We start from the raw sequence: 21658 nt of genomic DNA, 5'->3' as shown, positions 1-21658 counted from the left end.
TGAAAGTAGGCATGCTAAAGGTCTAAAGCAGGGGTCTCCAACCTTTTCTGTAGTGAGAGCTACTTCTGCTCAAGGAAAGTCTTCCTGATCTACTAGAAAATGTTATACCTGTAAAATAGTGACTATATGTACCGGATGTCCTTTGACTAATGAATGTTTTTCATAGCTGAATTGTAGCTTTAAAGAAGTCTAGGACCGTTGTTTCCTATACCAATCGTTACCCAGGTCCGTGGACAATTATGGGTTACCACATTATATCATAATGGATGCTCACCATAGCACCACGGATGCCTGGATTATGCCAGTAATGCCCACCATTATTCTAGGGTCACAGTTGTGCCAAGGCTGGAAACCAGAAGGATCTGGGATAAGACCACATATCAGTCATGACCATTAATATGCCAGGAATAGGTACATATAGGCCAGTCATGCTCAGAGTAGGTCTATGATGGCTGCAAGCATACCACAACTAGACCAAAAATACTAAAATAGTCAAGGATGACCATAATTATGCCATTAACACTATTATGTCAGGAATGTACACAATTATGCCAAATATAACACTCTTATGCTGGGCCTAGCATATATATTTGGTGGTTCTTGGTACCAGGCATAGTTTCAGGAAGCAATAGTGTTTATTATGGACACACATAAAGTTGAAGAATCTCTTAATTTTCTCTGGTCTGGATCATACCCTGTTCTCCTCAGGTCTTGAGCTGATCATGCATCTAACTGACACATTTTCACTCTGACTCCTGCAGTCCCACACTTTGGTGGGTCAGCACTGATTACAGCTCAGGCTACTGCTGCCATACTTTTTTGATGGTGCACGGTTCACACACATGTTGTGACTGATAAAGGAGGGACTGAAACATGGTAAATCTCCTTGTGGCTTAATTATATTGAGATTGGATACAGACTATCATGTAGCAGGTCCTATAAGCTGCACAGTGTGTGTTTGAGTGTTAGTATGAGTTACTGTTATAAGTTTGGCTGGCTGTCACTCTTAGGGCCTTGAGATGATCAGTGCTGCCTTTTTTAATAGACACCTACTCTGAAATTGATACTGGGCTTGACTTCACCTCAAAGAGCTACGTTGAAGGTACTAGCGAGCTACCAGTAGCTCCCGAGCTACTTGTTGGAGACCCCTGGTCTAAAGTAACCATCCAGTTGCCTGGGTCCATAGCAGACAGAACCTGGGCCAGTGTGAGCATTTTGAATCTGTCCTTCTTTAGGAAGTTGTTCACAGGGCGAAGATTTAAAATAGAGCACAGGCCTAGGTCTTTTTTCGGTATGATGAAACAGCAGGATTAACAACCATTCCCGATTTCAATATCTGGTACCCACTCAATAGCTGCTTTGGACAGTAGGGCTTGCACCTCTTACAACAAGATGGACAGGTGCTCCTCTGAAAGGCACTCTGATGTAGGCGGAAAATGCGCAGATCGGAAAAGGATGGAGGGGGATAGCCTTACTGAACGATCTCAAGGACCCATCTACCACTTGCCACAGTTGGAAGAAATGTCTGATCCTGCCTACTACAGACTGGTTGTGTCTAATTAAGGGCAAATTAAAGCAGTTTGGACGCAACATGTGTTCCCTAAAGGCATTGATCTGCTGCATCATCACTGATGGCCCAAGGAATTCGGGGTGCACCAGAAGCAATTGCAGAATTGGCTCCTCAAAGGGAGATTGAAAGTGAGATTCGATAACAACTTGACATCCTCTCTTGGCCTTCTTGTGGTTCCGTGTTGTCTTACACTTTGACTTGCCAGCAGAACTCAAACGTGAAGACGATGCGCTGCGGGAGCAGCCTCGACAGTGTGAATAAGTCTGTGCTCTCAACTTCAAGCAGAAGCAGGACCTGCATGTTCTCTTCTGATGTTCAGAAACATACTGCTTCATTTCACGGTTCCAGGTTGCCATTGGGTTCATGAGGGCACTTTCCTCACACAACTTGGGGTCCTGTCCCGAGCCAAAACACCAAAGACACACTTAGTGCGGGTCTGTCACCGAAATTTGTTTTCAACTGTAGCAACAGAGTTAAAACCTTTAGTTTTGGGAGAAGACATTATTCCCTTGAATACTGGAAAGTTTGTAAACAGAAAAAACGCATCAATCTGACAAGAAAAAGGGAGGTAGAGCTCTAGAGCTGAATACCGACATGCGGAAACAAAGGAACTGACGACAGAACGCGGGGCCCTATATCCTGCTCTGCTCTGTCATTTCCAGGTCGGAATGGAGTCACTGCAGAGTTGCAGGGTGCCATCCGCCAGTTCACAGCACTACTGCTGTGAAAGTTTCCCGGAGCCAGTCCGGCACACGCTGATAGTCAAACGTGAAGAGTCTGAAGTTAGAAGTATCTATAAGAATGGCAACTTCTCGCAAGTGAGGAATTTCAAACATAGGAAATTCTTATTTTAGCACTCTTTCATTTGGAAATGGAACATCCAGTCTGGCCTTTTGGAAGTGGCTGCAATGTAGATGACAATGCACGGTCACTCAAAAGACTCATGACCCGGATGCTTTGAAAAACTTTCTGCACAGGCTAGAAGATCACAAGTGAACATACCTTCCAAACTGATCCCTGCAAAGGATACTTAGCAGTCTCACAATTGCAAACTAGGTATGAGCATAGAGCCACATTGCGTCCACCCCAGTGTTCACTACAATGGGCGAGAGTGAAAGGGGTCATAACAAAAAATGAGCTGGTTTAACATAGCGGTAAGTCTAGGACCAGACTTAAGTCCACGATGGACAATGCCCCCAGTTTGCAGAATCCTACAACCCCTGTCAATAACTCTAAATTATGATGGCTACTCTAGTCTCCTGAAGTGGTTTTTATTTCAAGCGGTCCATACGGTCTTTATGTTTCCCTACTAATACTTAGATGTATTTTTAGAACCTATGGGGCAATTGTTATCAGACTGAAGGACAGGTACTAAGATTCTCCTAGAATACTACACTTGAATGACTTTTACTTGACTTATGGGATGGTGGGTGAAAAGTGCCCATGTTGTGGTGGGAGACAGAAATGTTAGCATGAAATCTGAAACTATACCGATTCTTCTATAATACACTTTCAAAAGGTATTGATACATAGTTATCACTGTTGTAAATTCTCACAGTCTATTGTCAGGATATTCCCTGCATTTTCTCTGATTTATGTAATTTCTATTAAATTGAAGTTTTGATTTACTTGTATATTAATTTAATTAATTATAGGCCTATTCTGATGCTTCCCTATCCTTCACAAGAGTCTGACCCTCCTTAGGAGTACCTCTAATGATCTGTTCAGCGTACGTCATTGGAGTGGATTTTGGGAGGCTTGGGGGCTGCAATTATGATTAAAATGGCATTTGATGTGCCTGTCTCAATGCCCCCATTGGAACAGTCCACAGACACCAATTATATGGACAAGGGTATTCCCCGCTTGAATCCTAAAGGATTATATTGTGCACTGTGTTCTGTATATAAGCTCCGAGGAAGACTTGAGCATGAGCAGGTGTCTGATGCTGAATTATGTCAAAGTTTTCGTTATTACATAGGATACCTGTAGAAAACGTACTAGAGTTTTGAAAATGTGTTTGCCTATCTTTTATTTATTTAGTCATTACCTCCTTCTTCATATTTTGTATTGTCCGACTTCATTTCCTTATTTGTCGTCTGATTTTAATTCTTTTTCAATATACGTGATTGTTCTCTTTGATTTCTCCCACATTGCTTGATCTTATCTTACTTCAAACAATCATTATAACAGTTGGAAAATATTTTGCTGTCTTTTGTAAAGTCATTTGCTTATCAGGCATCACTGTTTTTGACCTTATCTTTTCATCCTAAAGTAAGTACAACTTACGTAGAAAAAAAAATCCAAGGAGAAAAGGGCTCATAGAATAGTTTATTTTGACAAATGAGCCGAGCAGAACATACAGTCTTTTGCAGATAACAAAAAAGCTATGCGTACTCATGATGATCAGCTTTGTGTGAGAGGAGAATGAAGCTCTAGGACAATGCAGGTGTTCACCAGCCTCAATATTGTTTAAAGAGGTTGAAGAGCTTCTTGTCAATGAACAAGTATGGCCAGTAGTTCCACAACTTAGCAATGGGATGAAATTTAGATTGGAATGCTCTGTGTTCCAGAAAGATCCATCTATAGTTAGAGCTATTGTTAAGTACAAATCCGACTAGTTTAGCCTCAGCTTTATTCGTATTACAAACATGCCTGCTGAGTCCACTTTTGCACTGTTCTATTCTATTCTTCTGATTATCTACAGTTCCACAATTATTCATACAGGTGTTAACCCATGTGCTTGTCTTGAAAGATATCAATGTCATTTGCAGTATGGTTGGTTACTGTACTCTCCAAGAAAAGGAAGCACAACACAGCTATCCAAAGCAATCTTCGAAGCTAGAGGCACATCTCTAAAAGTGTAGTTCGAGGCAGATGGCGGAAGCATGTTTGCTAAGAGATGGGGGCGAGATGAAATTACGCTATACTAAAAGATACCCAAACAAATACAGAAGGATACTACCAATAGCCCAGACCAGGAAATCAGAGGACAAAAATTGCCTTTGCTTTGCAGGTACTACTAAATTTAGGGAGCAGCTTTTCTTGCATTTGTAAACCAGATAATTGTAGAGTTTACTGAAATCTATTAGAAGGCCTTTTGAGATGACACTGCTTCGGACAAACTAAAAGCATTCCCCGGGGAGTCCTGGCAATGCATAAGGCATAATAAGAGTATCAGGAGTTGTGTTGTCTTGTGATACATAATAAACTGATGTAGCAAACAGATGCTGATAATCTGTGATAAGTAACAGTTCAGCTCCTACTGATATGGAGGAAGCTGTAATCCGCTGTTTTCTTTTTTTGGATCACATATTGAGTGTATTCATTAAGGCCTACTTTGTCTGAACAGAGATCACTCTCACGTGCTATTTATTGGAGATGGTTGCAGCTGTGCCCGGTCTTTAGTAAGACTGCTACTTTGCTAATGAGCAAGTAGCAGGTCCAGTGCAAAACTGTAAAACTTGGGTGACATGCTCAATGTTGAACTACCCAATGTCACTCCATTAAATGTATAGTATAAGTTATGGGTACTATTTTTATGCTTTCAGAAGCACCTTGCTGCTGCGCCAGTCATATCACTGTGTATAGCTAGGAAATCCACAAACCTACCTGATAGAATATTACATATTTGGGGTTGCACAAGAGCATCTCTAGCTAGGGGATGATGGTTTGCCTAAATCCAATAAACCAGGATCAGAAAGTCCACACCTTGGAATTCCTCCACTGGCTGAAAGTACATTCAAGAGACTAGCCCCTTGAGAAAGGCCTTCTTGAGCAGTAGGACAATCAATAACCAGAAGCTGGGTCCACATTAAGTGCCCACCAGAAACTTAAAATGTAAATATCTGATGCAGTAAAATGAAACATAAGAAACAAGTGAGAAGTACCCCCAGAGTTTCAGGCCTTCTGCTGCAGAATGACCTAAACCCCCACCAGAGTATGTAACCAATGCATGACAAGTTCAAGAAAAGACCTGAAATTGTAAGAAGTACGCAGGTTGAAGGAGTTAGTTGTTCAGAATAGAATTGCTACCACCACCACACGGAGCAGATTATGGCACAGAACATACATTAAAACGACTCCTGCAACTTTAAAAATGGTATATGTGATTAACAGCCAGGTCCATTTTATCACCCGCGCAGAGGCTCAACTACTTTGAAGGGTGGTAATTGGGCCCACTGAAAAGACATTAAGCAGCTTTCACCACCTTCCACATCAAGCATTCTAAAGTAGTCAAAAAGCAGTAAGTTTAGCACAATATAGGTCTCCTCAGTAAATATGCAGAAATATTTCTATTCTAGAATTCATGAATAAGTATATGCATTCTCCATCGTTGCTACGATATTAACCTAGTGGAGGAACTCAAGATTAACCTGGGGGCCTCAAGTTCTGAAGATGTTGCTGCAGGAGTTCTGTCTAATATGTTGCACAAAAGTTAGAAGGGATCAACAGGGTCACCAAGTTCTTGATCACATGCAAGCCTCTTAAAATTACAGATTGCAGAAACTTGGAATGCACAAGAAACACTGCTCACTGACAAACACAATCAATAACAGATTTGTGAAAATAAAGGTAAATGTTGTTTTTATCTACTTTAGTGATTTTTAAAATAAAAAGTCAGCAATCGTGCCTTTTTCTCGAGCTTTCTTGATATATTATTCCGTCACAACTTCTATTGCAAAATACTGCCAGCTGTTAAATTATTGACAACAAATTTCTAATATATTTAGTACCATACATCAAGCATGATTACCTGATTTCCACCCATTCTGTGGCAGGGCCCAAGCTCCAAAAATCCACCGTTTGTGTGTCCCATGCTATCTATACAGTAAACAGTATCGACAGCTCTAATCTGAAGGAAGACAGATGGAAATAATCATAAGCTATAACAGGGTACTCCTTGGAGAACAGTATCTGAGTAGTAATTAAAGTAAATGCAATCTATTATGGCTCACAACTTTTAGGACACTAGAAAATGTGTAACATGGATGTGCAATGTGCTATTGGTATTTTCACTGTTTTTATCAAGCTATCTTCATGTTGCTACTGGTGGCACAAACAGAATGGTTACTTACCTGTAGGAGTAATTTTGCAGCTTGCAAAGAATCTGGATCACATGCTGTGCACCATTCCTCCATCGAATGGTTGGTTCAGGAATGGTCTCTACTTTTCTTTTCTTTTTTGAGTGGGCATTGTCAAACATTTGGTGTCATGTCTCTACTTGATGACATCAAATGCTCGCCCAGGAAGCTCCACTGCATGGTTGCCAACTTCAGATTATTTTTTTATCCGGCATCCTCATGAATGTAACTTCCCTTGTGTCCTCAAAATGTCTTGCCTTCCCTCTTGCAAAACTCTGCATTTGTTTTCCAGCAGAGGTGGGAGGGTTTAATGTGAATCCAGAAAGTCTTCAAGCTACAAAACTACTCTAACATGTAATTAACCATTTTGTTTTGCAGATTCTTTCTGGATTCACATGCTGCGCATAGATTGTGTAGGAGTGTTCTCGTCCTGAGGGAGGTTGAGCACAGAATGAGTTTGTGTTTGCAGACATATGTTTCAGTACCTTCTGTCCTACCAATGGCGGCTGCCTTAGAACGGGGGTGGAGGGTGGAAGGTTGTGGTGGGTGGGGGGTTGACTTTAGGGTGGATGGACTAGAAAAAAAACATAACAACATAAACTTACTTTTTCTGCCCCACGTCTCTCCTCCGTCCTCTTCATCAGGATCTGCATCAAGGACCTGAAGCACCCAGGCTTCCAGACTCTCCCAGCCAACCACAATGCTGCAGGAGCAGCGTCGTGATTGGTCTGAGCGTCCTGTTTGGACGCTCAGGCAGGGCCTGGGATTCTGGGCATGTTCTCCACGTAGCTGAGCAATACATCCCAACAGAGAACATGCCAAGTGCGCATGACGGTTTGGCCGGTACTAAAGGGCCCTAGAGGGCCGGCCAAACCTTTATGTGCACTTAGAGAAGCGGAAACCACTCCTCCGCTGCTCTGGCATCATAGAACCCAGCCCCGACTCGCATATAGAATCTTTTTTTTTTAATAACGTCTTGTTATTATCATTTTCTTATTTGCACTGCTAAAATAGCTGTGGGGCGACGCTCCTCCGCCTTTGCGGAGGAGCCACTACTGTGTCCCACCGGCGCTTCCTTGCTTGCTTGGGAGCTAACACCGTAATGCTTAGTAAGGGGGTGTACTGAGGATCATGTGGCAGCCCTGCAGATATGATTAAATAAATAATCCGAGTCTTCAGATTATGAGAACCTAACCAAAGGGTGTGAGGAAAGCACTTGTTTCCCGAAAGAACACCCAAGCAAAAGAAAGAAAGGACAATTCCTTTCTTTAGTCCCCTCACTCACCAGGGTTTCCCCACGGTGACATGCTTCATCATTGGGGTCCTCTCAGTCCTCTACGGGCTGAGGCGTGCTGCGACTTGCGGATTTACGTAGGAGCACTGAACAAGACTATGTGTTGTGCAAGTGTTGTGGTGTGGAGTGGTTTAAAGTGAGTTAAAATAATCAACTAGTGGCCAATATAAATTTTAATGTTGCTCCTAGCTAATTAATTAAAAAGTGGGTGATATGCTAGAGAAAACTAATGGGTTAGTGTACCTAGCATACGGTCGACTAGTTTCAAGCTTCCCAAGCTCTTCATCAGGACTACACTGGGACCAGCCCAGTGTAAGTACCACTCCTAGAAGACCTACTTTGGTGCAATAATAAGTGAAAAAAACACAAAACGCTGTGCAAAATTTGCATGCGTTAATCAAAATACATACGTAATGTACGTCTAATGAAAATCTGTAGGATGGAAAACAGACGTTAAAGGAGAAAAGGCAGATTATGCATTATTGTCATAGGATAAAAAAGTGATTACACTATGCACCAGTGTCGCAATGCTCAATATTCACATATTCTTATTGTGCCACTGTATAGTTCTCTAGACAGTACATCTTTCATGCTGGCGTCTAGCTATATCGTGAATAAAAGGTGATCGTGAATGCACGAAGTGCACATTTAATAATACACACAAGGTCAAAAAACATGCGTCTGACAACCTAAATTACACACAAGACAAACAAAAGTACGAAAATACATACATTTTAAAAGGCAAAACTGTGCCTCATGGTCGACTGAGGGGGGGTTGGACACTCGTACACCTAGGATAGAGGTACAAGCGATAAAGTAAAAAGTTCTTGGAGCGCTGTCCTGTTAGGAGATCCAGCGCAAAATGAAGAGAGTTAAAATGAAGACCCATCTAAATTACGATGGGCCAAGGGCATCCCGCTGCTGCGTGGTTACTCACTTGTACTCGTCAGGCCACCCGCCGGAAACACCTACTAGTAAACTGCCTCGCCGACCGCATACTGAATGGATGCGAGCCGGGTGCCTTGATATCTACCTGGTGGGGGATGTGAAGAGGAAGAAAGGACTCGCCGGTTGCGGTCGCGCTCAATGGCCGCCATCTTGGAACTGGCAAATATCGTAAATAGATTAAGAGTAATTCAAAAAGGAATTAATTGTTAGCAGTAAAAAAAAGGATTAGCCATCCGCTGCGTTTTTCTAAGAAAAACGGATAAGGAAGAGCTCGCTGGTTGTAGTTCCCCTCGATCGCCGCCATTTTGGAGCAGGCACCAGTCGTGAAAGTTAATAAAGACTAAAAATTAAGAGAAATTAATTTTAAGCAATGACGAAAGAGGTTATGCTCATCTGCTCCGTTCAGCGCACTAAAAACGGACATGGCTGAATAGCCTTAGGGTGTCATTTCTCGTAATTTGAATTGGTTCGGCCATCTTAGGTAGGGAAAAGAGTGTAATTTATTAAAATTGGGCTTACCACACACCCAGACATGTGGTGTTGGAGTGCTGTCGACTAGCTCTAACAGAAAATTTCTTTCAATTTAATGATTCTTTGTTCAAACAGACCCACGGTACGAGCATGGGAAGCACTTTTGCGCCGAGTCTGGCGGGGCTCTACGTACACCATTTGGAACGACACAAGATCCTCCATAACAACAACCCACACATCAACAATATCAAGTTATGGAAGAGATACATCGACGATGTGCTCCTCATCTGGGAGGGTAACGAGACGGATTTTGAATGCTTTTTTCTCTGGCTAAACCAACAAGATCCATTTTTAAAGTTCACCTTCACCATGAGCAGATCAGAGTTGGTCTTTCTTGACCTTAACATATCGGCGCACGACGGCCGCCTGATCACGACCACACACTTTAAACCCACGGCAAGAAACTGCCTTTTGGTATATGAAAGTTTCCACCCGAGGAGTCTCAAAGATAATTTACCCTTCGGGCAATTCTTGCGTCTAAGACGCAACTGCACCACGAGAGAGGATTACAAAAGGCAAGCTCAAGATCTATCCAAAAAATTGATGCAACGACATTACCCACCACATCTTGTGTCCAAAGCACAAAAACGAGCATCCAACAACAACCGGGATGCGCTTCTGGAACCTAAACCTGAAAAAATATTGGATAAGAATGAGAAACGACAAATCTGCATTACAACTTTCAACACCGCATCAGATCAGGTGACCAAGATCATTAAAAAACATTGGCGAATCCTCAATAGTGGAGGTCTAAATCTGCAACTACCAATGTTTAGCCATAAGAAAGCAAAAAACATCAAGAACTACTTGGTACATACCAGACCTAATTCGACAAGGACGGTTGGTCCAGTACGCCTACTACACCCACTCCCAGAGGGACATTACCCCTGTGGCAATTGCAGCGTATGTCACCTAACCACAGCAACTAAGATTGTTACCTGCAACAATGGCATGACGTGGAATCTGCGATCTTTTACGAATTGCAATATACCTCATTACATGCATGTGTAATCTCCACTACGTGGGAATGACCACAAGAAAAGTGAGCACGAGAATGGTCGAACACCGCAGCAACTTCAGATGCAAACATAATAACACCAAAATGACGACGCATTTCTTGGAAAAACAACATACACCAAATGACTTCAGCTGGGTCATTCTTGAACATGTCAACAACTATCCCAACAGTGAGAAGAATCTACACGAAAAAGAACAACGTTGGGTGTTTAAACTGCGTTCAGACGACCTCGGCCTTAATGATGATATACCATGGGGCCATTTCACAACAAACTGAGTTATCTGTCAGCAACCCTTTGTTATTTAACCACTCTGATTTTGGCACCCTGAATACATGAGCCTATCAAATTATATTGTGCAATTCAAGCACGCCATTGCGTTTCATTGTTTTTCATAAAACATGAGATATACAACTACTCTCCAGTATTTGGGGCACCTCACAACATGTCTTTACAATCACTATTACAACTGAGGTAACTGTCTTTTCATTCACCCATGAGAAGTGTAATTGGGTCTGTTCAGAACCTAGTATGGAGGTACTAATGGGACAATTGTTTTTCCCAATCTGTGGGTAAGGAACTTATTGACTACCAAGAAAATCAGTTTGGCACTTCTTGATAACCTTTTAATAAATTACACTCTTTTCCCTACCTAAGATGGCCGAACCAATTCAAATTACGAGAAATGACACCCTAAGGCTATTCAGCCATGTCCGTTTTTAGTGCGCTGAACGGAGCAGATGAGCATAACCTCTTTCGTCATTGCTTAAAATTAATTTCTCTTAATTTTTAGTCTTTATTAACTTTCACGACTGGTGCCTGCTCCAAAATGGCGGCGATCGAGGGGAACTACAACCAGCGAGCTCTTCCTTATCCGTTTTTCTTAGAAAAACGCAGCGGATGGCTAATCCTTTTTTTTACTGCTAACAATTAATTCCTTTTTGAATTACTCTTAATCTATTTACGATATTTGCCAGTTCCAAGATGGCGGCCATTGAGCGCGACCGCAACCGGCGAGTCCTTTCTTCCTCTTCACATCCCCCACCAGGTAGATATCAAGGCACCCGGCTCGCATCCATTCAGTATGCGGTCGGCGAGGCAGTTTACTAGTAGGTGTTTCCGGCGGGTGGCCTGACGAGTACAAGTGAGTAACCACGCAGCAGCGGGATGCCCTTGGCCCATCGTAATTTAGATGGGTCTTCATTTTAACTCTCTTCATTTTGCGCTGGATCTCCTAACAGGACAGCGCTCCAAGAACTTTTTACTTTATCGCTTGTACCTCTATCCTAGGTGTACGAGTGTCCAACCCCCCCTCAGTCGACCATGAGGCACAGTTTTGCCTTTTAAAATGTATGTATTTTCGTACTTTTGTTTGTCTTGTGTGTAATTTATGTTGTCAGACGCATGTTTTTTGACCTTGTGTGTATTATTAAATGTGCACTTCGTGCATTCACGATCACCTTTTATTCACGATATAGCTAGACGCCAGCATGAAAGATGTACTGTCTAGAGAACTATACAGTGGCACAATAAGAATATGTGAATATTGAGCATTGCGACACTGGTGCATAGTGTAATCACTTTTTTATCCTATGACAATAATGCATAATCTGCCTTTTCTCCTTTAACGTCTGTTTTCCATCCTACAGATTTTCATTAGACGTACATTACGTATGTATTTTGATTAACGCATGCAAATTTTGCACAGCGTTTTGTGTTTTTTTCACTTATTATTGCACCAAAGTAGGTCTTCTAGGAGTGGTACTTACACTGGGCTGGTCCCAGTGTAGTCCTGATGAAGAGCTTGGGAAGCTTGAAACTAGTCGACCGTATGCTAGGTACACTAACCCATTATAGTAGTTTTCTCTAGCATATCACCCACTTATTTAATTAATTAGCTAGGAGCAACATTAAAATTTATATTGGCCCACTAGTTGATTATTTTAACTCACTTTAAACCACTCCACACCACAACACTTGCACAACACATAGTCTTGTTCAGTGCTCCTACGTAAATCCGCAAGTCGCAGCACGCCTCAGCCCGTAGAGGACTGAGAGGACCCCAATGATGAAGCATGTCACCGTGGGGAAACCCTGGTGAGTGAGGGGACTAAAGAAAGGAATTGTCCTTTCTTTCTTTTGCTTGGGTGTTCTTTCGGGAAACAAGTGCTTTCCTCACACCCTTTGGTTAGGTTCTCATAATCTGAAGACTCGGATTATTTATTTAATCATATACACAATGGGAGGGTGAACCTAACCGTTAAAAAACCTCTCTTTCCCCCTTCTTTTTGATAGCCCTGCAGATATCACAGAATGACACATTGGCCAAAAACGCTAGTATTGCCTCCTTGATTTGTGGAGCGTACCTTTTGTCTCTCTTATAGTGTTACTCCTGCCACTACGTGGTATCTCTATTGTAAGGACTATCTATCTTGCTATGGTTCCCTTTGTGACTGCTAAACCCCTGTTCGCTGGGGCGATTGAGGTGAAGAGCAGGTTGTTTCTTCTCATTGATTTTGGTTTCTCTATGTAATAAATAACTAGTTTTGTGATGTCCAGTGTGTGCATGGCAAATTCTGCCCGAGACGTTGATTGCTGGAAGAACCTTGGAAGTTGTATTGTTCGGTTAAATTGGATATGTGATACAACCTTGGGCAAGATTTTGAGCTTAGTTCTCATCACTATCCTATCCTTGTGGATTTGAATGTACAGTTCCTGCCCTGTCAGTGTTTGTAATTCGTTCACACTATGTAGTGATGTTATGACTACCAGAAAGGTGGTCTTTAAGGTGAGCATTTGCAGTCCTGCACTGTGCATGGGCTCGAATGGTGGTTTCATCAGGTGCGTAAGCACTAGGCTGAGGTTTCGGTGGGTGTGGGCGCTGCTCTTGGTGTCTCTCGTCTTTCACGCCCTCTAGAAAACTTTGGAATAATCGTCTTCCTATCACACCCCTTGTGTACGTCTCAATGGCTGCGAAGTGCACCTTCAATGTAGCACAGGATAGCCCTTTGTCTAACAGGTGCGTAAGGTACTTTATGATTGTGGCATCCTTTGCCATGGCCTGTGGCCCCTTGATTTTTGCAGAATAATTTTCAATTTTTGGAGTAACACTTGTGTGTTGTCGGTCTTCTTGCTATCTTTAGTACTTCCATGGTTCTGTTTGATATAGTTTAGGAGCCATGATGTCAAGCTGTTTCTTGTTTCAGTGAAAAGGTTTGCCCTACTTCATGGTTAGAATATCCTGCTGTGTTGGTAGCGGCATCACATGTCCCTGAGCCAGCTCCACAAGGTCGGAGAACCATGCCTGTCTGGCCCATTGTGGTGCTATGAGGACTACAGTAATGCTGCCTGTCTGTATCTCTTTACCACAAGGTGGATCAGAGGAATTGGTGAAAAGGCATATGAAAATCTCCCTGACCCTTCAATAGATAGGGCATTCCCCAGTGTCCTTGGGTTTGGGAATCTGGATGCAAAACTTTGGCATTTTGCATTCTGTTGTGTTGCGAATAAGTCAATTTGTGATGTTCCCCACCTTGTGAAAATCCTATGTAGTTCCGTGGGTTTAGGTTCATTTGTAGGATGCTCTGTTTTGTCTGCTTAGTATGTCTGCCTCCGTGTTCTCCACTCCCGGCAGATATATGACTACCTGAGTTTATGTTAAACTATAACACCCATTTCCATATCTCCTGTGCTAGGCTGGATAGAGCATGAGATCTTGTTCGTCTATGTTTGCTGAGGTTGCATGGTTGTTCCATACAAAAGCTGAATTGGATTATGTTGAGTATCCAACAACTTTGCAGACTCCTCAGATTCTGTCCCCTACTGGAGTTCTGTGTTGGGGTGGGTGGTTTGTGAATGAACTTGCTGCTGTGTGCAGTCCCTCTCAGTGCTGGACACATGAGAGGGTGATGGTTGTGAATCCCCTCAAAGGAGATTTCCTTTGAGGAGTGACTCCTCCCTTGAATTGGCCTCTGATTGTAGAGAGTCCATGGATTTAGCTGTGTTATTGTCCTTTTTCAGTTTTAGGAGAGAGTCATCTACTGCCATTCCAAGGAGCAAATTTTCCATGAAGGGCATGTTTACCACCACCACCGCAGACTGCAATTCTTGTTTGAATCCTTTGCCAGGAGTGTCTCCTGAGCATTGGATCAGATGCGTAGTTGTCTGCTGGCAGTGTCTGCAGCGTCCACGGTCAATTTCAGGCAGGCGTTACTACATGTCTTCCCCTCCTGTAGGAGTGCTCTCCTCCTCTTTTTATACAGTTCTTGGAAATGCTGCATGAGGCTCGCCATCTCCTCCCACTGTTGGTGGGCATAAAGGTTCAGGAGCGCACTGGAATTTTCAGTTCTCCATTGAGCAGTGGCAAAGTGCTCCATCTTCCAGCCCACCATGCCTACCTGTTTGCTCTTCCTAATGGATGGTGAGCCAACTGATGTCAATGAGTTAGCCCTTTTCTGGGCAATGGAAAATGTGATGGAGTCGTCAAGAACTGATCCTCTGATGTAGGAGGGGACCTGTGTGGAGTGTCTGTATTTTGTCTCCATGCGTGGGTAACAGCCTTGGACATAACTGGTCCTTGAAGGCCTCTCTTGCCTAGTCCAGCACTGCTGGCAGCATCGGAAGGACTTCGCTCCTTCTCTGAGATGGAAGTAAAGTTTTCAGCAGGAAGCATGATTTTTCCAGCTCTTCTTTCAGAGTGACGCTGTAGGTGCCCACTGCGCACTTTGCTACAGCATTCTACACCAAGATGTCATCCGAAGGCAAGGTACTCGAGAGATATGTGTCCATGCCTTCCTCAGGTGAGTCGCATCAATATTTTGCCAATCTTCAGGGGTGTCTGCCTTGAAAACGCTCTCCTGGAATGATCTTTAGTGGAATCCAAAACTTCACCCTCTCTTCAACCAGCTTGGGTGTTGCCACGGGCTCTAACTCCAGTTCTTCGGCTTCAATCTTGACCTCAACCAGTGTTTCCTTCGAGAGCCGGAGTAGGATATTTTATCCCTCAAACAGTCATCAACCTTCTTCTTTCTCTTGATGAGGGTCTCTCTTTCAGTCTTGCGGCGTATTTACTTCCTTTCGACATTCTTTTCAGCATTGACATCGACCATTGGTGTCTTCTTTTTGGTGCCACATTTATACCTCCTGTGCTCTCTATCTCTTTTTGGAGTTGAGGCTAGTTCTGAGGGCTTGCCTGCTGTAGCGTCTTTTTGCTTAGATCCAAGGGGCTCTGTGAGCTTTTGCTTCGTCTTTGGTGCTTTTGTACTTGATGTATACTTTTTCTGTTTGGACCCCTTCGTCTCCATCCCCGATCTCTCCTGCGGGGTTGCAGCCATTTCAACGCGGCTGTTACTACGCATGCCGCTGCGTCGCATGCGCTACAACGCATGCGACGTAACAACGCGTACACATTACGACGAGGGCCATTACATCGCTTGCGCTTTAAAACGCATGTGATGTAATGGCGCCGGAGCACAGACGGTGACGCTGGAACTGGGAGCAGAGACAGCGACGCTGCGAACGGGACTGGGACACAGGAAATCGGAGCAGAGACGACCACGAGGAGAGAGAGGTAGGGCTTAGGGCAGTGTCAGGGGGTTGTAGTGTATGCTAGTGTTTTAGGCTTTAGGGCTTAGGGTAGTGTCAGGGGGTTGTAGTGTATGTAAGTGTTTTAGGCTTTAGGGCAGTGTCAGGGGGTTGTAGTGTATGGTAGTGTTTTAGGGTTTAGTGTCGTGTCAGGGGGTCGTAGTGTAGGGTAGTGTTTTAGGGTTTAGGCTTTAGGGTTGTGTCAACGGGTTCGGTACGGTAGTGTTTCATGTAAAGGGGACAGACTGTGCGTAGGGGTCGGGTCGTGTTTGGAGTACCGTACTGTTTTGTACTGTAGGGTAGTGCTGTGGAGTGTGTGTTATGTAGGGTAGTGTGTTAGTGTTTGGGGGTTATTGTGCGTTGTAAATACATGCGGGGAAATGGGGTCCGTTGTAAAGGCATTTAGTATGCATTTCAAAGGAAATGCAAACTACTGCCGTTTGTTGCAAAAATATGCGCTGTGACGGTACATGCGAACTAAAAACCACGTTGTAAAAGCACGCGTTGTTTTAGTTTGCGATGTATCGTCATACATCCCCCCTGCAGTGCCTTGTGTTTCCGTCCGTCAATATCTTTCAACAATGGTTTCTTCAGCACCTTCCCCTTCTTGGCATCAATTGTTTCGGCATCTGAATCTTGCTGTTGTGCCATCTCCATGTTGTGGTCGCTGTATGTCTCCTCTGTTTTGGAGGTATTTTCCTGTTCCATGACCTAGTGCTCACACCTCTGCTTCTCCCTCACCTTGAGGGACTTTGGTTGGAATTCAGCACAGGCGTCGCAGCCCTTCAGTGTGCAATCCTTGGGTAGGCACAAGTTGCAGACTTGATGGTTATCCTTCTGTGGAAACTTGTGTTGACATTTTGGGTAGAGTTTGAATGGCGTATGCTACATCACCCAAATACAAGCTCCGTGTCAAGTGGTCAAGGACTTCGTGGCCGGCAAGGGTTATGAAACCCCAATGTATTCGGTATGAAAGACACAGCTGTCTTCGGTATTCTTCGGTGTTCAATGGTTTTCTTCCATTTTCTTATTTTGTAAGGAAAAAGTTAAGTTTGCTCCAGTCTGTCTGGGACCTACTTCCACTGCATCCAGATACAATGGCGGAAAAAGAATCTGAAGAAGACAACCATGCAATGGAGCTTACTGGGCGCATGTCTGACATTATCGAGGAGGGACATGACCCCAAGTGATTGACGATGCCCACTCAAAAAAAGAGAGAAGAAAACTAGAGACAGTTCTGGACCCAACCACTAGCTTTCTTCAGGATGAATGTATATGAAGTAGAAGTTGCTCCTTGCACGTACTCACAGACTCTCTTGTACTCACAAGTCTTTCCTCCTCCAGACTCTTGATATTTTTTTCTGAATACATGGCATTTTGACGTAATGGACTAGTGTAAAGCTCCCTCTACTTATACTAGGTCGCCCACCCTAGTATACCTCAAAAAGTTTATAATTTCCACAAATGAAGGAAAAGCATACAAAAACATATCTCAGATCTCCTTTTTTGAATCCTTATTCCAAACCCCAAAAGAATAATTGTCCAACACATGTTTCGCTGTATAAAATCACTTCTTTGGGGTTGACGGTCAGATCAGAAGAGTAGAATACAGTTAACCACATTTGAGACAGCCATAGCTCCAAGCACTCCTGTTCTTCATCTGCCCACTTCCAAGGCCGTTGGCACAGGCTGCTCCTACCTATGTGCAGAGGCCCTACCTGAGTATGGCCCTTGTGACTTGTTTGGCACACGGTCAGCAATACGGCTGTCCCCTGCTGCTCCTAATCCCACTGAAGATTATCTGGTCTGAAGACCACTCATTCTGCCAACTGGTGCCTGCTGCAAGCAAATAAGAAGTCGCCCCGCAACAATTGGAAGCTAGGCAGTACATTAACAACAAAAACAAATGATTTCCTCGGACAGAGCTTGCAGCCTATGCTCCCTTGGCATTTAAAAAAAAGATATCACATACACAATCAGTTGTATGTTCAATTCTTGATTTCTTTACTACAATATAGAACGAAACGTACATATAGGTGCTTCAAAGAAAATGGCGTAGTACAAGTGGTTTGTGACAGAGGTGGATACTGGTGTGCAAAAGGAATTTCTAATGATAAAATACTGGTGACAAATTATGTATTCCTAATAGCACAAAACTCATGAACTTGAAGTTTACTGCACAAAAGAACAACTTAATAGCAACAGTGTAATATGTCGACATTTTGACCCCTAAAGATGACTGTAATTGGGGTCTTTGTCAGGACAAAACAAAAATGGTAGCAACCCTAAATATGTGTCCCAAACATCCTTTAAAGATCAGAATATTTCAGTGCTGGTTGGAGAGACACTAACTCCTAATCCGCTTGCACCATTAGAAGATCAGGGAAGAAATACTGCTGCAGACAACGCCGGCTCTCCTCTACTTGCAGATGCCGAGAGGATTGGAATGAAGTTCAAGACCTACTGAGTGAGGGCCAATGAAATCCTACAGGAGGAATTTGGTGTGCTCGGCCAGAATACTTACAGCATTCAAAATGCCCCGTGAAGCATTCGGTTTCCAGCCTCTGTTCCCAGGCTCATTTTCCAAGTCTTAGTTGGCGCCAGATGTGCAGCTGCTTCAGCTGACTAGCTTAAGACCTGTACACCTGCATGTTGGAAGCTATTTTCAACAAATCCACTGAATTATTGTTACTACATCAGAGGCAGGGTCCTCTCACCACTGCGTATCCGAAAGAAAAAGGGTCTGCCTTGCAGTTCCACCATGACAAAGACCTGTAGGAATCCCATCTCAATATCAGCCACTATAAAATCCTGCATGGCAAGCCCTGGCCCCCGGGTCATCTTTGTTTGGATGGACTCTGCATTTTCACCCTTTGCTGGAGATGCTGTCAAAAAGACAGTTATATTGCACACATACTGTGATCCTGCTGGTTGTGACCCATTATTGGGATGGAATCTTGTCCACCAGGAAAACATATTACTGCTATAACTTTGCCCCCTCTGCAGAACCGGCACTCCTCACTGCCGGACATCTTAGACTACCGGCAGTGAGCACAACGCTACCCGCAAAACGCTCGTTTTCTTTTAAAAGCACTTTCATTTTAGACTCTTTTAAACACAATACTGCTGCTATTTGGGAATTGGGAATTGTGTATTTTACATCTTAGACTACCGGCAATGAGCACAACGCTACCCGCAAAATGCTCGTTTTCTCGTAAAAGCACATTCATTTTAGACTCTTTTAAACAAAATACTGCTGATATTTGGGAATTGAGAATTTGTTTATTTTACTCACTTACTTGAAATAACTTCTCTCTCACACTTGCACTTTACTGGCCAAGAAGTGCTTGTGTTCTTCCTTCTGTTAGAGCAGGTCACCGTGACGACGCCATCTAGCTTTTCCCTGCTCAGCACATTCCTCCCTATTTAGGAAGGGTGATGCAAGCGCGCAGGGTGCGCGCGCAGCGGGTGCGCCGGAGGCGCGCCAGAGGCAAGCACGCCTGCGCCCATCCGCGCTCAGTGCCAGCCATGCTGCCAGTTTTTTCCCCGGGAACACCAGACTCATTCACGGGAACAACTTATACACATAGGTGAGAGGGATACTAGGGGGATACAAGAAGATATGGCGAACAGAGGTAACACCATTACAGCTGACCACACTTTTGACAGACTGAAACGTGGTCTGATCAGTACTAGATCTTTAGTTAAGCACTTCCAAGAGGTATTTACTATGCTGGAGTGTCATGACCTAGATGTGTTGTTTATAACTGGAACCTGGACCGGAGCTGACTCGGCAGTCTAATTAGAGTTAGCATGCCCAGTAGGGTATAACATTTTCCATAAACTTAGACCGCTAGGGAGAGGCAGGGGGTTGGAGTGATATTTAAAGAAAAGTGGGATTTCACTCCCTTACACATTGACGATGTTGAGGGCACTGAATTATTAGGTTTCACGTTGAATGAGGCAAGAGGACAAATGTTGTCAGGAATAGTGTGTTATAGGCCTCCTGGAGGACAAAACCCCCAGTATCAAGCTTTAATTAATACCTTTGTCAACATGTCTTTATCGCACTCAAGGATCATTATAGTGGGCGATTTTAATCTCTGGGATAATGGGAATCTTGGCCCACTACTCAGAGATTTAGTGCAAACATGCTAGAGCCTCAATTTGCACCAATTGGTACTCCAGCCAACTCATCAAGGAGGCCACATCCTAGACTTAATATTTGCTAACCATAGGGAGGCAAAGGTGGTCGAAGTATTACCTCAATGCTGGACCGACCATTTTTTAATTCATTTTGTGATAACCTTGCCCAGATTAAATAACAATACTAATCAGTCAGCAAACGTCCGTCAAGGAAGAGAATGGGCTAAGCTACTAAAAAATAGACAGTCGCCGCTTCTTTCAGGACAGAATATATTTGTACCTAGTAAGTCGATGGAAGAAAACTACCAGATCTTCTGTGATCAAATAAACTATACTTTAGATCAGATTATTCCAGTAAAAAGGCTAAAGAACAGAAAGAAACTGTCAGCCCCCTGGTATAGTGAAGAACTGAAACTGATGCGAACAAAATGCAAACAGGCTGAAAGAAAATGGAGGAGGTCCTATGATGAATCAGTTAAAAAAGTGCTGAAATTATTACAGGCCTAATATAAGGAAGCAATTGTTCGGTCAAAAGCCGAATATTATGCTAAAACTATCCTGCAGGCACCTAACAGTATGAGAACTCTCTTTACTATAATAAAGGACCTATCTAATCCAGCATGCGTGAGCAATGAGGTTAGAGCGACACAAAAGCTTTGTGATGATAATGCTGGTTACTTTGATGAAAAGATCAATAAGATTGTTGATGGTCTCAAATCAAATAATAAAAGTAGCTTAGATGCAGAAAAGGATTTATCTTCAATAGTAGTGATAGAGCAACAGGAAAAGGCAATTGACAGCAATCTACCAGCAGTGTTAGAGTGCTTTCAAATTCCCACTGAGGAAATATTTAATAAACTAGCCCTGAGTGTGTCCTCTGGTTAGCCGTTGGATCCTTTTCCGCAGAGGATCTGGAAAGAATATCATTCAGAAATATTCCCTCGGTTGTGGCAGATCTGCTGCCAATCACTGGAAAACGGAACTGTTCCAGAAGGTTGGAAGCAAGCAATGGTGACTCCGCTGCTCAAGAAACCCACACTCGACCCTCAGTGTCCATCAAGCTTCAGGCCTATCTCCCTGCTGCCTTACACAGTAAAAAGTTTGGAGCGGGCAGTTAGTAAATCCCTGTCCCTTTATTTAGAAGAAATTCATCTGTTAGATGAGGCTCAATTTGGTTTCCGACCAGGTCACGGAACGGAAACGGCCCTAGTGACAGCACTTGATAACCTAAGAATGCGGGCCGATAATGGCAATCCGACCGTATTGGTATTATTGGATATGTCGTCCACATTTGATATGGTGAATCACAGTATTTTGCTGAAAAGGCTCGAGAACATTGGGGTGAAAGGACTGGCACTGAAATGGCTGCAGTCATATTTGACGGGCAGACAACAGGCGGTGACAATTCCACCTTTTACATCCCCTAAGACCCCCGTGCGCCACGGGGTACCACAGGGATCAGCAATAAGCCCAATTTTATTCAATATCT

General features: G+C 43.4%; 1 protein-coding gene across 2 annotated transcripts in view; it reads right to left on the bottom strand.

Moving 5' to 3' along the window:
• Nucleotides 1-21658, bottom strand: part of GALNT7 (polypeptide N-acetylgalactosaminyltransferase 7) — a 577925-nt gene that overhangs the window by 22222 nt on the left and 534045 nt on the right. For both annotated transcript variants that reach the window (XM_085641835.1, XM_085641834.1), the window contains exon 10: nt 6324-6422. In XM_085641835.1, coding sequence (XP_085497961.1) covers nt 6324-6422 — 99 coding nt within the window. The remainder of the gene's footprint in view (nt 1-6323; nt 6423-21658) is intronic.

Source organism: Triturus cristatus, chromosome 2_2 (genome assembly GCF_964204655.1).
Source record: "Triturus cristatus chromosome 2_2, aTriCri1.1, whole genome shotgun sequence".
In the NCBI taxonomy this organism is placed as follows: domain Eukaryota; kingdom Metazoa; phylum Chordata; class Amphibia; order Caudata; family Salamandridae; genus Triturus; species Triturus cristatus.
Note: the sequence above shows the minus strand (reverse complement) of the source record. Positions and strands in the feature narration are given on the sequence as shown.